The following is a 16,805-nucleotide window of genomic DNA, read 5'->3' as shown; positions in this document are numbered from 1 at the left end:
ATGCTAGTTTGATAAATCACAACTACTAGAAAAATACAGAGAGATAGAGCATATGAAATAGTTCATTTCTCAAGCCAGTTAGGTGGGTCAAGAAGATTCTTTTTTAATGGATTTGAGGGGGGGGAAAAAAGGTTTTTCTTAAGACAGCACAGATGTGACCAAATCACAAAATCAACACGAGAGGGACTTCCCTGGTGGTCCAGTGGTTAAGACTCCGTGCTCGATGCCGCGTGTGCTGCCACTAAGACCCCAAGCAGCCAAATAAACATTTTCCCCCAAAAATCAATACCAGAACGTGTACTTGGCAGAGGGTTATTGCTTTTAAAGTACAACTGCAGTATAAGTTTTGCAGTAGCATTTGATCTAGCCCATCCCACATCCTTAGATGATTCGGCTCAAAGAAGTACCTTGGCTGCACCTGCATGAACTTGAGGCCGATGCTAAGGAAAATGTTAGGCAAACTCAGGTGGAGGGTGAATGTTGGGTAACTAGTGACGACTTATTCCTTCTTATCACAGTTCCAGTTGTTAAAACAAGAGTTCTGCCCACCTTACATAAGTCAGGTACAAATTGACACAGGCAACATCTTCACAGATTTCTTAATCTTTCTTAAGAAAAACCTATTTCAAATCAATTAGGTCACCTGTGATTGATCAATTAATGTTATAAACAGTTATGACTACAAACTACTTCTCTCCAAGCTGGATCATCTGGATGCCAAAAACAAGTCAGCCTTACATTACATGTGCTATAACTCTAAAAATAGTTTCTATTTCCATAGGCTATCAAGAAGGTTTCCCCTTCTCTACTTGGAATTAGAATTTTTCTCCCTTCCCAATATACAGTCAACACTCCAAAAAATATAAAAACACAAGGAAATATGAGAGTATTTCAAGGCATAAAAGCACCAAAGAAAAAGTTTAGGCATTTGGTATTTCAACTAACTGGTTAACATTAGAATAAAATTTGATTTGTTTGAAGAGCACTGTGGAACCCTGAGCTCAAAATTCCATTTTTACCAAAGTGACCTAAATAATGTATCTGGGATTCATATGTGCACCATGTAAGAACAAAGTTTTTGCAAATCCTGCTTGAATTTAAAATAAAATATGTTTCCAAAGTGTTTGATTTGCCAGGGGACTCTACAATGTCTGCAAGATAATGCTCTTCAACCAAGATCACTTGATTTTGTACATATTATGCTCCAAACCTACTGAAACCATTTTAAAATGATTTTCCTGTTAAAATACCACAAAGACACTCATTAAAATCATAGTCATTTCAATATAAAGACTCACACATTCTTCTACTAGTTTAGGCCAGCTTTCCAAAGCAGTGCAACATACGACCCAATAGTTTTCAAAAACAGAAAGGGCTCCAGAGGAAGGGGAAAAAAAGAAATCATAAATGTAACCAATACACAAAAGTAATGCTTGACATAAATCAAACAGGAGGGCTGTGTTTTAACACAAATTCTGAATATCAGGACTGAGACTTAACAAAAGCAAGCATAAGCAAACGGTAATTTGGAATAAATCGGCAGACAAACTGACATATCCTTGAGAAGGAAAGAACGTTATAATGGAGTTGAAATCTCATTTTATATATTAGGAAACTGAGAACCCAGAAAGGTTAAATAATTTGTTCTATATCATGCAGTTAATGGCTGATCTTACCAGAATCAAGTCTCCTAATTCTAAGCCCACCAACCGCCTAATACAACTGTGGACACCAAAGTTCTAAATACTCTTTCATAATCCAACATCTTCATACTTTCCATTGAACTGTGCCCTGTGTGGTATTCGCTGACTGGTTAGAAGAGCCCTCGTTTTAAAAAATCATTTTTTCAAATATCGCACAGAGAAATAAACTCTGAAACCTGTAACAAAAGTACACACCTCTTGAAAGATGGCTTCCCAAGACGCCAGAAGTGCAGAGATTTCAAACTCCCCCCGACAAGCTCAAAGATGAGGCCAAAACCTATTCTACCGCCAACAAAATATCTAGTTCTGACGTTTCCACGTAATTAACGTTCATCAGACAACTGGCATCAAGTGTGTCTGCAATCAACGCTAAATTCTCAACCTTGCTGCAGGGAGGACCACACTCACAAAGCCCATTAGATCATGAGTAAGGTCAGCTGGGGGAAAGGGAAAAGGAGTTTTGGAAAGAACACTCATCACCTGATCCTGCGATAGCAAACACCATCCAAAAACTCTTTAAAGCATTTCTGCATCTATGACATCTAAACTTCTGAGTCCAAAAATAATTTGGGAGGAAGGACAAAACCTCCACTACAGGAGGAAAAGGCTTACATCCAGACCTGCCAACTAGGCTTGATTAATATATAAATACACCTGACACAAACGTTGTAATTAAAACCTAGTCCTTCTAAAACATTAATCACATTTCTACCCCAACTCACAAAATCAGTTACTTCTGCTTTTAACAAGAAAACTGAAACTAATCTGATGTCAATTATAGATTACACTGTAAATGAGAACCAAATGAAAGTTGTCAGTAATTAAAGTTTTACAAGCATTACAAAGTCAAAAACGTGGCTTTTATGTAACCATAAAAATAAGAATGTATATACTGTATCTATAGTGAGTGAGAGTTTCCTACCAGCCCTGGAATAAAGAATTATGTTTCTCCAGAAACAAAGATCCCTGGGATATACTTGTCACTTACAAAACCAGAGTCTGGGTTTGGGTCCAAATCATTGATCTGATTTTATTATCTGGTCATAACCTGATCTGACATCTTTATACAAAAAAAACTATTTCCCCTTCCTTGAAACAAAAAATGGATCATGCAACAACTAAGAACTCTCAGAAGAAATTTTCGTTTGAAAAAAAAAATCACCCATTGCTGTTTTCAGGGATTTCACCAATAATTGAGGGCCATGCATTTGCCATAAAGTGTCCAAAATGATCACTCTCTTTTTCAAAGAATCTGACCAGACTGACTTTTAAGTCATCATCAGACCAGTCACTGAACAGAAAAATCCAGGGGAAAATCCCCAACAGGGATTAGCCTGAACTTCTTATTTCCTTTCCAGAGCGGGAAATATTCACGTTTGGAAAGTCCCCCAGCAGAACCGTATTTGTAACACTACAATCTGGCCTCAGGTGTGAATTTAAACCGGAAGACGGGGCAGCAGACCCGCAGGAATGGGGAGAGCGAGAAAGAGCAGATGAGGGTGCAGACTGGTCCAGGATCTCTGGAGCCCGCTAGCGAGGGTCAAGCCGACAGACACCGCTGGCAGCTACACACACCCGAACCACCACGTCGCATGCCCAGAGCAGAGCTTCGCGCTCACCCTTGAAGGTTGCACTATGAGCCACCTAGGAGACACGGGCATTTCATTGAAGACTCAATGAGAGTGAATCAAGGAGTCTGCGTTAGTGCAGCTGCCAAAGCCTCCAGAGTGTGCGTGGGGTGCGGGCGGCGGGGTGGGGGGGAGGTTTTTCAAGGATGCTGGCGGGTGGGAGAGGGGTGACGGTAAAGGAAAGAACTGAAGAAGCACAGTCAAGAGTAGGTAGTGGCCTGGCCTGAGAGAGAAAGGAAGTGGACTAGACTGAAGAGGTCTGGACCAGAGGGGAAGTGAGAACAGGACTGGGAGAAGCTACGAGATAGGATTCAGGAATTCGAGGCTGAAGGAAAGGGTGGAGGCCGCCAGACAGAAGCAAGGGGGCGGGGCTGGGAGATAAGCGGGGGCGGGACTAGGTAGAAAATGAGGGGCGGAGTTTAGGGGAAAGTGAGGGGGCGGGGCTGAAGAGGAAAAGGGGCGGGGCCCGGAGGGGAGAAGCTAGGGGGCAAGTGGGGGGTGGGGAAAGCAAGAGAACGGATGAGGGATGGGATGAGAAGTCAGTGGGTGGTTGGGGGAGAGACCTGGAGGGAGAAGCGAGAGGCAAGGCCCGGAGGGGAGAAGCGAGGGGTCAGGTGGGGGGAGAGATAGGGAAGAGCCAGAGAATGGGAAGGTGGCGAGAAGCGAGGGGAGGGACTGAGAGGGAAAAGAGAGGGGGCAGGTGAGGGGAGAGGGAAGAAATCCTGAGGGAGGAAGGGGTTGAGAAGCGGGGGGCGGGGCCAGGAGAGGAGAAGCGAGGGGCTAGAAGGAGAAGGAAGGGAGCGAGAGGAATGGAGGGGAGGGAGACGGAGGGGGTCCAAGAGGGGAGAAGTGAGGGGGCGGGGCCAGGAGGGGGTAAGCGAGAGGAGAGGGCAGGTGGGGGGGAAAGAAGGGAAGCGAGAGGGCGGGTGGGGGGGGGTGAGAAGCGAGGGGGCGGGGCCGGGGAGAAGCGAGGGGGCGGGGCCGGAGGGAGCAGCGAGGGGCACTCGCCGAGGGGGGCGACCAGGTCCTGGGACAACGGCCGGCGTGGGGGAGGGCCACTTCCCCAGGGCGCCCTGCGGGAAATTCCGGGGCTGATGAGGGGCCGTGCGGGGTGCGAGTGGGCGCCGGGTGTCGGCGGGGGCCTCCCGCCGGCCGTACCTGTCAGACGGATCTTGATGCTGGAGCCGTTCCTGCGCGTCCCGGGGTTCGACATCTCCCGCCAACGATCAGGCAGCCGCGGATCCAGCGCTGCCGCCCCCCGGCCCGGCCCGGCCCGGCCCCGCCGCCGCCGCCTCAAGGTTACGGCTCCGGGCTGGGCGCCGGGGTCCGAGCCGGGACACGAACTCCGCGGCCCAGGCGTCCGGGCGGCTGGCGGATGGTCGAGCCGGGGGATCGGCTCTCGACCCGGCGCCCCCGACCCTCGCTCGCTCCCAGCCGAGCCCAGTCCGGAGCCGCCGCCGCCGCCGCCGCCGCCGCCGCCACCACCACCTCAGAGCCGGACGCCAGCCGCCCTCGCCGCTTCCGCCGCCGCCACCGCCTCCCGGAGCCGCGCGCGCTCCCGCCGTCGTGCCGGCCCGGCCCTGCGCGCGCCCGGGTCGTGCAGCCCCCACGCCTGCGTGCGTGCGCGCGCCCGCGGGGATGTCTGGGCGGGGCGCGCCGCGCGGCTGCGTCGCCCGCTCAGCCCAGGGCGCCAAGGGTCCGGAGCCGGTGGCCGGGTTCCCGGCACCCGTCAGACCGGGAGGCGGGAGGAGGAGATCGGGTGCTGGGGCCGAGCGCTTCGGAGGCCCGCGGAACCCGGCGCGGTGTGCAGAGCCGCGGGGCCGGGAGCGAGCGCCGGGCACACACCTAGGCGGGCGGGACGGCTGGGCCAGCGCGTGGTCGCCTTTGGTCTTCGCCACATTCTCGAAGGGAACCGGTTTGCCGATGCGGACGTTGAGGTTCAGAGAACGGAATCGATTTTCCAGGTCTCTCACTCAAGGCTCCGAGCTCCTGAGAGCTGTTGAAGGGGGGCTTACAGGAAGCCGTGGCCTGTTACTACGCCAAGCACTTTGCACGAATAGGCATGCAATCCCAGTTTATTTACTTTTAGTAAAGAGCGTCTAGACAACGCAATTTCAAGGGAGGGACTTCTCAAAGAGACAAAGTCCCCTAGGTGTGTTCTGGGCAACTAGTGCGCTCTATTGACCCATAACAAAGTTGCCAGAATCGCAGAAAGTGCCATATATGGACAAGGTAAACAAGATGCGAGAGATGGATAAAGAGGTAGATGTTTGTCATTATCCAATCTGCATACAGTTTAGCCAAGCAAAAAGGCAGCTTTACGGCCTGTGTTTCCCTGCCTTCTGTTAACACTTCTCCCACAGTCGCAGGGTAGAACTAAAAGCCCATTATGCTTTCTCCAGCAAACAAACTCCTCTGTTTGTTAACCCGTTACAGAGAGGAAATACTGTGTTGATAGAGAGGAAAAGCTGGGTTTGTTTATCAGTCTTGTTTTTGACCAACTACCTGATTCTTTGAATGCCGTTTTTGGTTTGTGTCCTAAGGAAACCAGGCTCTGAGCCCTTGCAGCCATCCCTTGCAGCCAGAGACCTGTCTTGGGGTCACAGTCTTCAGAATAGATCCCTCTTCCTGGAGACCCTTGACATGTCCACCTGCTCAGGCTGAGCTCAGGACTCTCTCCTGGGCTGGATTCAAGGCTGCCTCTCCCAGCCTCAGTCAGTGACATAAAAGGACAGGCCTAGATCGTTTCTATGGCCCCTTGCAGCTCAGACTTTGATTCTAGTGAAATATCCAAGAATACAAACTATGTTGAGTCAACAGAGCAGTAGATCCAGAATCCAGCTCTGTTTCTCTTTGAGGTGATTGTCACTGAGTTCCTGGATCTGAATCAATCCATTTAGAGCCTGCAATGCCTGGAGTAATCCCCATTCTTCTTTCAGTCCGGTCAGTATTTTTCCCTGTGCTTTGTTCGCATATTCAAGAAGTCTCTTCTCTGTAAACCAGACTAAACGTCTTTTTTTCTCTGCTTACCTGAGTGTGGGCCCCTGTTCTTACCTCAGCTGTTTCTTACCTGAAAACCTTTCATTTCTTAACCTCATTGTTTTCTTACCTTCCTAGATGTCTGGGCCTTTTCTTGTTTCCTCAACAGCTGAGTCAGACCACTTCTGGAGGTTACTGGATTGCATTTCATTTATCATTAACAAGTAATACATGGCTAGGGACAAGGAACATAAATAAGTCAGAGCTCCAGCACTTCCGAGGCTCTGTTGGTTGGATGAAGCAGACAAGAACTGATAATGATACAGTGATAGAGATGTGCACAGAGGCTAGGAATAGGACCATTCTACTTGGCAGGAGAGAGATGAGAATAGCTTAGAAGAGTCACAGAAGATCTTGATCTAGGGCTTTAGAGGCAAGTTTAAGCTCAAGTTTGTTGGGCAAAGAGGTGGGGAAGGGCATTATAGACAGAGGGAACAGCATGCGCAAAGGCAAGAAAGTGAATGCATTTCCCAGCGCAGTTTTCAGCGTGTAAGTGCAGCCATGTAGCTGCTGGATCTTCTCTCCTTACACCCTACTCCATTAAAAGTTGATAGAGATGATAAAAGATATTTGCCCACTTAAAAATCATCACCCGGGCTTCCCTGGTGGCGCAGTGGTTGAGAGTCCGCCTGCTAATGCAGGGGACACGGGTTCGTGCCCCGGTCCGGGAAGATCCCACATGCCGCGGAGCGGCTGGTCCCGTGAACCATGGACGCTGCGCGTCCAGAGCCTGTGCTCCGCAGGGGGAGAGGCCACAACAGTGAGAGGCCCGCGTACCACAAAAAAAAAAAATTATCACCCACAATTTTGTGTTAAGGCTGTAGGCAAGCCCTTATACTGAATTTAAGATGTACCTTGATACCCTTTCATTCTGTATCAGATGTGTCAAAAATTCTGTCAGCCCTCTGTATCCACGGGTTCTGCATCTGTGGATTCAACCAATCTCTGATCGAAAATACTTGGAAAGAAAAATTCCAGAAAGTTCCCCAAACCAAAACTCCTCTGCACCAGCAACTATTTACATAGCATTTACATTGTATTTGGTGTTATAAGTAATCTAGAGATGATTTAAAATATACAGGAGTACAATGAGGTATCACCTCACACCAGAATGGCCATCATCAAAAAATCTACTAACAATAAATGCTGGAGAGGGTGTGGAGAGAAGGGAACCCTCTTGCACTGTTGGTGGGAATGTAAATTGATACAGCCACTACGGAGAACAGTATGGAGGTTCCTTAAAAAACTAAAAATAGAACTACTGTATGACCCAGCAATCCCACTACTGGGCATATACCCTGAGAAAACCATAATTCAAAAAGAGTCATGTACCACAATGTTCACTGCAGCTCTATTTACAATAGCCAGGACATGGAAGCAACCTAAGTGTCCATCGACAGATGAATGGATAAAGAAGATGTGGTACATATATACAATGGAATATTACTGAGCCATAAAAAGAAACGAAATTGAGTTATTTGTAGTGAGGTGGATGGACCTAGAGTCTGTCATACAGAGTGAAGTAAGTCAGAAAGGGAAAAACAAATACCGTAAGCTAACACATATATATGGAATCTAAAAAAAAAAAAAAAAAAATTAGTTCTGAAGAACCAAGGGGCAGGACAGGAATAAAGACACAGACATAGAGAATGGACTTGAGGACATAGGGAAGGGGAAGGGGAAGCTGGGACGAAGTGAGAGAGTGGCATGGACATATATACACTACCAAATGTAAAACAGATAGCTAGTGGGAAGCAGCCACATAGCCCAGGGAGATCAGCTCGGTGCTTTGTGACCACTCAGAGGGGTGGGATAGGGAGGGTGGGAGGGAGACGCAAGAGGGAGGAGATATGGGGATATATGTATATGTATAGCTGATTCACTTTGTTATAAAGCAGAAACTAACACACCATTGTAAAGCAATTATACTCCAATAAACATGTTAAAAAATAAATAAAGGGCTCCCCTGGTGGCGCAGTGGTTGGGAGTCCACCTGCCGATGCAGGGGACGCGGGTTCGTGCCCCAGTCCGGGAGGATCCCACATGCCGCGGAGCGGCTGGGCCCGTGAGCCATGGCTGCTGAGCCTGCGCGTCCGGAGCCTGTGCTCCGCAATGGGAGAGGCCACAACAGTGAGAGGCCAGCGTACCGCAAAAAAAATAAATAAATAAAGTATACCGGAGGATATGCGTAGGTTATATGCAAATACTACGTCATTTTGTATAAGGGCCTTGAGCATCTGAAAATTTTGGTATCTGCAGGAGGTCCTGGAACCAATCATCCACAGATAGGGAGGGATGACTATACTAAAGATATCTGGAACAAATAGATGGGAAATGTCAAACAATTCTGCTGAGGCAGAGATGGAATTCAGTGTCTCTGCAAGTATCCTCTTTGCAATGACTTTACAAAATGTAGTTTTGACCCTGCTTTTCTGTGTAGGATTTAGTAGCTGATTTTATTGCCCCAGATGTATCACTTCCCTGAGTCAGTGTTATTGGGCATTTGAAAGGTTTTCCAGCCGGGGAAAAAATCTCTTTGGATCTAGCTGCAGCAGTTCTTAACCTCTTTTTGAGTCCCAAACCTCTTGGGAATCTGACGGCAGCAATGGAACCTTTCTCCAGAAAATTTCATATGGGCAAATACACACCAAATTTTGCATCGCATTTCAGTGGGTTCATGATCTCCTGAAGCCAATTTGTATATCCTGTACGTTCCCATCGCCCCTAGATTAAGAACTCCTAACCTAAAGGCAACGACCAAGCAAATAGCATTGGGAATATCCAATATGTATGTGTTCTGCAGAGCAGTAGCTCCTTTTGAAGGCAGTGGGCATGCTGAAAAGAGGGCAGCTATAATCCACACAGACCTACAATTTACCCTAGCTTCATCCTATTACCAGCTGGTGCCAGAGCAAGTTAATTAAATCTCCAAGTCTCACTTTGCTCATCTGTAAAATGGAGATAAAAATACCTCTCACTCAGAGTTATCATGAGGCTTAAATTAAATCTTGGGTGTAGATTTAGCAGTCTAATACAGCAGGCACTCGGTAAATGGTAGTTCTTATTAGTACATGTAAAATGCATGTGCTAGTCTTTGCTCCAAAACCTGCAAGTTCTATTACCCTAGGGAAATCTGTTTGGAATACTGTGCAGAGGATCCCTTGTGGGAGTACAGACAGCTATAAAAAATGCCTCTTGGGGCTTCCTTGGTGGCGCAGTGGTTGAGAGTCCGCCTGCCGATGCAGGGGACACGGGTTCATGCCCCGGTCCGGAAAGATCCCACATGCCGCGGAGCGGCTGGACCCGTGAGCCATGGCCGCTGAGCCTGCGCGTCCGGAGCCTGTGCTCCGCAGCGGGAGAGGCCACGACAGTGAGAGGCCCGCGTACCGCAAAAAAAAAAAAAAAAAAAAAAAGCCTCTTGAGGACACGTCTGGACCTGAGCTGTTGCCTCTGAGGCCAGTGGCTAGATCAGACTGGACTTTAAGGTCTTTCGTAGATCTGGCATCTAGTATTCTTTTACTTTTCACCTAAACATCAGATTTTTAAAACAACAGGGTGTATAAAATCATGTTTAATTAGCACATCTATTTATTCTTTTACGCCCAGAAGCCTTTAGGATCTTTCTCTAAATTACAACCTAAACTTGATGCAAGTCTTAGTACATTATTATCATTGGTAAGGTTTTTTACTTGTTTTTTCTAATTGAAATTTTTATTGAGATAATTGTAGATTCACATGCAGTTGTAAGAAATAATACAGAGAGATCCTTTGGACACTTTGCCAGTTTCCCCTGATGGTAACATTTTGCAAACTCGTAGTATTCAATATAATATCACAACCAGGGTACTGACATTGATAAAATCCAGTGATATTTAGATTTTCCCAGTTTTACTTATACTGATGTGTGTGTGTGTGTATTAAATTTTATACAGTTTTAACATGTGTAGGTTCAAGTATCCACCACCATGGTCAAAATACTGAACAGTTCCAATGCCACATGGATCCCTCATGTTGCCCTTTTGTACCCACACCTTTTGTCCCACTCTCAACACCTGGTAACCAGTAATCTGTCCTCCATTTTTTTTTTTTTTTTTTTTTTTGCTGTACGCGGGCCTCTCACTGCTGTGGCCTCTCCCGTTGCGGAGCACAGGCTCCGGACGCGCAGGCCCAGCGGCCATGGCTCTCAGGCCCAGCCGCTCCGCGGCACGTGGGATCCTCCCGGACCGGGGCACGAACCCGCGTCCCCCGCATCAGCAGGCGGACTCCCAACCACTGCGCCACCAGGGAAGCCCCTGTCCTCCATTTTTAAATGTTGTCAATTTTAGAACGTTACCTAAATGGAATCATATAGAATGTAATCTTCAGGGATAGTTTTTTCTCATGCAGCATAATTCCCTGGAGGGTCATCCAGGTAGTTACATGTATCAATAGTTCCCTCCTTTTTATTACTATGTAGTGTTCTACAGTATGGATGTATCACCGTTTGTTTAACCAATCATCCTTTGAAGGACACCTGAGCTAACTCCAATTTTTGGCTATTACAAATAAACTACTATGGACATTTGTGTACAGGTATTTATGTGAACAGAAGTTTTCATTTCTCTGGGATAGCTATCCTAGAGTATAATTGCTGAGTGATAAAGAAAGTACATGTTCAGTTTTATAAGAAACTACCAAACTCTTTTCCAGAGTGGCTGTAGCATTTCACGTACCTACCAGCAATGCTCCTCTGCATTCTTGCCAGCATTTGGTGGTGTTATTTTTCCTTTTAGCCATCCTGATAGGTGTGTAGTTGTTTTATGGCTGTGGAATTATTTGAGATACAGATTATTTCTTCAAATAGATGCAGCCAAGTAATTAGGGGCAACTGCGGAAAAATAATTCCAAAGTCTTTCTTTAAAGATCATAGCTGAACCCCACAGTCCGTGTTCAGAAACAGGTAAGGTCATGAGTGGAAATGAGAAAATAATTGAACTGCTATTATTCATTTTAAAAGGTAATTTTGTTTATAGAGTAGCTCTATAAACAATGTGATTAAACAATGGGCCATGATCAACACATCTGAACAGCCAAGAAGCAGATTCTTTTATCAGAAACAGTGTGGCCAGGATGCCACCCCTGATCCCCTAGGAATTAATGCCATCTGTCCTTATCTCTCAAGAATATAAGCTCTAAGAGAGTAACATGCAGAAAACAAACGTATGGTTACCAGGGGGGAGGGATAAATTGGGAGATTAGGATTGAAATATACACACTACTATATGTAAAATAGGTAACTAATAAGGACCTACTGTATAGCACAGGGAACTCTACTCAATACTCCATAATGGCCTATATGGGAAAAGAATCTTAAAACGAGTAGATATATGTATGTGTATAATTGATTCACTTCGCTGCACACCTGAAACTAACATAACATTGTAAATCAACCATACTCCAATAAAAATTTTTTTTAAAAGATTATAAGCTCTAGAAGGAGTTCCCAGCTGGTTGAGTTTAAAGCCTGGCTGTCTGGGGACAGTGAGAAGGAAAAACGAAGCCCCTTTTACCTGCATCGTGGGAACTGGAGTGCTGCCTCCTGCCCAAACTATACACAGTAGGTTCTTTCTCCCTCATAGGAAGAGAACTGAACAGCCCCCAAAAGCCTAATGTCTGCCTCAGGAACACAAGGGGGAAGGAGAGCCACAGATTAACATTCCCTCTTATTTGATTAAACGGATACCAATAATTTAGAGCTCGCTTTTTGATTCCCCAAGCACACACTGACTCATGGGAAGATGGAGACAGCCTAACAAGAAGAAAGGAAGTCCGTGATTTAAAACAAACTGGAGGGCTTCCCTGGTGGCGTAGTGGTTGAGAGTCCGCCTGCCGATGCAGGGAACACGGGTTCATGCCCCGGTCCGGGAAGCCGCGGGAAGCCGCGGAGCGGCTGGGCCCGTGAGCCATGGCCGCTGAGCCTGCGCGTCCAGAGCCTGTGCTCCGCAACCGGAGACGCCACAACAGTGAGAGGCCCGCGTACCGCTAAAAAAATAAATAAATATACTTGGGAGGTATGGCTGGTAACTTTATTTCTCATAAGGCAGCCCCCCAACATTTGCTTCTTTTTAAAAGGCTTGAGCAGCTTTCTCAACAAGCCACGTCTATTTCTGCCGTGAATTTTCATCTCAGGTTGTCACTTAGAGGTATAATCAATGTAGACGTTGCAATTTGCTCAGAGGGCAAAGTCCGTGATGTCTTAACTGAGCACAGGACAAGGCTGTCATACTTCTCTTTTAAAAGTGAGAGTCCTTGGAATCAAGTGCGAAAACAGTTTGATGTTCGCTCTGGAAAGTACTCGCTGCAAAGAAAACAGACTGCCCTTACTGCAGTTGAATTTATGGATTCCGGTTAGATTCTCAACTCATGGATGAAAATTAAGAGACTTGAATGTTATCCTAAATAAACCACATTGCATCCGGATGGAATATTTTGATACTAATGGGCTGGTCTTAGGAGAAGCTTGTGTTGGAAAAAGGGTGAGGCTAAGTATCATTAGAGATGTTTCATGGAACTCATCTGGCTGACACATCCTTTCCCTGAAGGAGTTTCCATCCCCTGAATGCAATCTTTTGCAGAACACTTCGTATCTAAGTGGGTGGGATAAGAGGGTGAGAGGGGATCGGCGCCAACAGTGAATGACTTAGGAAAGCTATGAACCTGCCATTGGCCTGGAATATGGTATTTGGGTAGCACTAGATTGTTTTGCCAAAGAGCTATTTCTCTTCTACTGGGAAGACCTGGTCTGGAAGTTCAAAGAAAGAGTTGCTGCTTTGGCCCCTGATCACTCAGATGAGAAAACTCCTGCGTTTTTTGTTGTTGTTGTTGCTGTTTTGGTTTTTTGTTTGTTCGTTTTGCCGCACACAGCTTGCAGGATCTTAGTTCCCTGACCAGGTATTGAACCCGGGTCCTCAGCAGTGAAAAAGCCAAGTTTTAACCACTGGATCGCCAGGGAATTCCCACTCCTCGGATTTAGATAGAAGAGTATTTTTAGTTCAGAAGCCAGATTTATGGCCATGGTCATAGAGAAAGCCCATGTCTACAGTCTACCAGGGTTATTAGGGTGGCTATGCTCCTCAGAAATCCTTCTAGAGAAGTCCCATGAAAATCACTTTCTAGCCTCCTTTGGATTCTAATTTCTTGATCATCCCAACATTTCTTTCCCCACCTTTCCTCAAAACTAGAGACTTGCCATGAATTGTTTAACAATCATCAGAGTTTCCTTCCCTCAAAATGCGTGGAGAACTAAAAACCCAAGGCATGTAAGAACCAGGATAAACCCCAGAGCAATTAAGTCCCTGGCAATCACCACGTTAGGCAGATGAGCTGGATTAGACTTGGTATCAGCAGAGTGGGTTTAAATATTCCCCTGTTTGCTGGCTGTGGGATCCTGGGTGATTCCCTTAAATCTCTGAACTTCAACTTCTTCATCTATAAAATAGATATAATACCAATAACATACTGTTATTATCAGCATTACTGGTATGGAACATGTCTATAAAAATACTCTGTTAAGGTGTCCTGTGATTGTTCTTAATCTAGGGGCATTTGTGTCTAAACCTGCAAGCTTCCAGAGAGGGATTTTGGTTTCCTAAGTGTATTTATTTAACTGAATGTGCAGGTAATGATCAGGACTTTATAAACAATAAAAATTCCCCTAATTTTTAATAATTGTTAAATGTTATGGTTCTCTGCCCCCTCCCCCCACCACACACAAAGATCTTCTGTTTATTCTTGGCGTTCTGAAATTTCACAGCATTGAATGTAGGTATTGGTCTTTTTCTTATTTATTCTGCTTGGCATCCAGTGAGCCCTTCACCCTAGAGATTCCTTCAATTCTGATAAGTTTTCTTTCATGATATCTCTGGTAATGTCTTTCCCTGTGTTTTCTCCTTTGTCTTTTTTTTTTTTTTTTTTTTGGAACTCCATGTACTCAGATGATGGGCCTCCTGAATCGATCCTGTCTCTTATTTTTCTCCCAACTTTTTCATCTCTCTGTAACTTTCTGGTCAGTAGTCTGAAAGATTTCCTTATCCTTATCTTCAAACCACTCTCTTGGATTTTTTTTCCTGGCAATCATTCAATTTCTCAGATTGCTCCTGGTTCATACAATCTTCTTGTTTTATGGCTGCAATATCTAGCTTCTCAAATCTGTTGAGAATATAAATTAGAGATTTAATTCCCCCTACCTTCTCTGAATTATATGTCTTCGAGCGAAAGTTGTTGTTTCATTCACCTTGGCCTTTCTGTTTCATCATGCTGATTTTCTTCTTGTGCTTGATCATGCAAATTTAACAACAGGAGCCTGGGTTAATTTTTCTGAACAGTTGGTTCAGATTTCTTATATATATACATCTATGCGTTCCCATTAGGATTCTCCCATGAATAGATTAGCTGACTGGGTCTGATAAAAGGTTTCATGACCAGCAGCTGAGTAAGAAGAAAGTCATTCTGATTCTTGATCTTTTATACATGATTTATTTTTACTCTCTGGAAATTTGTAGGATCTTTTCTTTTACCAGAGTTTTGAAATTTCACAGTGATGTGCTTTAGGCATAGGTTAATTTTCATGCATTTTTCTGGACCCCTTGCTGGATCCTTTCAGTTTGGAAATGTTTCCTTCTGCTTTGGGAAATACTCGAATTATTTCTGTCATAATTTTCTTTTCTCTATTTTTTCATTCTCTACTTCTGGAATAGCTCTATTCAGATTTTGGACCTCCTGGATTCCAAGATTTATATAACCTTTTTTATTTTATCTTCATCATTTTGCCCTACTTTATGAGAGATTTCCTCAACTTCATCTTCCAACCCTACTGTTGAGTTTTTCATTTCTACTACGTATTTTTAATTTCTAAGAGTACTTTTTGTTCTTGGGTTTTTTTAAAACAGCATCCTATTTTTGCTTCTTGGAAGCAATAGCTAATCTCTTGAGTATACTAATGATACCAGGATTGTTTAATATTTTTTCTTTGTATGACTTTTCTTCCAAATCTCCCACCAGTGCTATTTGTTTTGCCTCTATTATGTCAAAGACCTTCCTCAAATGTTTGATGATTCCTGGTGGCCCTTGGCCTGTTCATTTAAGAGTGAGGTGCTAAAAAGCTGATCGGAAGCTCTGAGACCCTGGGATAATCTGACTGGTTGTTTCCTTGTGGAGCCCACAACACCCGTGTCTTTAGTTCTTTTCTCTTGGGGTGGTCAGATTTCCCAGAGAAGGATCTTCTAGTCTCCTACTTGGAGGATCTACACCTGGCTGAGAGCATTCCATTTACCCAGTGGAGTGTGGGGCTGAGGGGGTGCTCACTGTTTGCTATGTAATTTATTTAATTCCCCTGCATTCAGCACGATAAATCTGCTTTCAACATTGCCCAATGTATTCTAGTACAAAGACCTTTTTTACCCAATTGAGAAAACTTCCAATTTACTGCCAGGGGAAGGGTCAGATGATCAGCCCCCTGGAGTAAGAGGACATAAGGGTTTCTTTTTAACTTTTAATTATGGAGAACTTCAAATATCCACACAGGGCAAAAAAAACCCAGAATAGTATAATAACTACCCCTACCATGGACCCATCACCAGCCATCACCACATTGTCAGATGCACAAAATATATTTCTTTTCTACTTCCTTATCCCATGTTACTTTGAAACAAATTCCAAACATCATTGCATCTGTAATCATTCAGTACATATCTCTTTAAAATGACATTTTAAATTAACATAACCCTAGTATTAAATCTAAAAAAATTAACAATTATTTAATATCAAACCTCAATTCGATGTTCAAGTTTCCAATGTCTCAAATGTCCAATGTGTTTTATTTTTACATTTGTTGTAATCAGAATACAAATAATACAAATACACATTCCAGCTGGTCAATATGTCTTTTATAGGTTCCCTCAATGTGCAATTTTTTATTTGAAATTTATTAAATGAGGAAACAGCTGTCTGTCCTGCAGAGTTTCTGCCAGTCTGGATTTTGCCGAGGGCATATCTGAAGTGCAGCTTCACATTTTCCTCTGTCCTCTGGATTTCCTGTAAACTGGTAGTTGGATCTAGGTGCTTCTTTCTAATGTTCTCTCTTCAGGTAGCCCGGTTCTTTCCTCTGTCTCCTCCATTCTGCTGTTGAGCCCATCCAGTAAAGTTTTAGTTTCAGTTACCATATTTTTCAGTTCTAAAATTTCCATTTGGTTCTTCTTCATCTATTTCTTTGCTGAGACTTCACGGGCTCTAGGCTATCACCTAAATGAGGTCTTTTCAAATGCGAACACATGGTAGCGTGGCAAGGCGTGGTAGCCAGCCTCCAAGGTGGCATCCAGTGATCCCTGTCTCCTGGTCGCACACACCTGTGTAGCCCCTCCCACTTTCTATGAGGGTTCGTTTGTACGACCAATAGCAG

General features: G+C 44.9%; 1 protein-coding gene across 4 annotated transcripts in view; it reads right to left on the bottom strand.

Moving 5' to 3' along the window:
- Positions 1 to 5,357, bottom strand: part of SMURF1 (SMAD specific E3 ubiquitin protein ligase 1) — a 101,828-nt gene extending 96,471 nt beyond the window's left edge. The window contains exon 1 of one of the 4 annotated variants that reach the window (XM_079899155.1): positions 4,490 to 5,357. In XM_079899155.1, the coding sequence (XP_079755281.1) occupies positions 4,490 to 4,544 (55 nt within the window). In that variant the 5' untranslated portion in view covers positions 4,545 to 5,357. The remainder of the gene's footprint in view (positions 1 to 4,489) is intronic. The other 3 variants (XM_079899153.1, XM_079899154.1, XM_079899152.1) reach the window with 3 other exon arrangements.
- Between the last annotated feature and the right edge of the window lie 11,448 nt (positions 5,358 to 16,805).

The sequence above is a fragment of the Stenella coeruleoalba genome, assembly GCF_951394435.1.
Source record: "Stenella coeruleoalba genome assembly, chromosome: 15".
NCBI classification, from domain to species: Eukaryota; Metazoa; Chordata; class Mammalia; order Artiodactyla; family Delphinidae; genus Stenella; species Stenella coeruleoalba.
The sequence above is the reverse complement of the archived record's forward strand: the minus strand, read 5'-3'. Positions and strand labels throughout refer to the sequence as shown.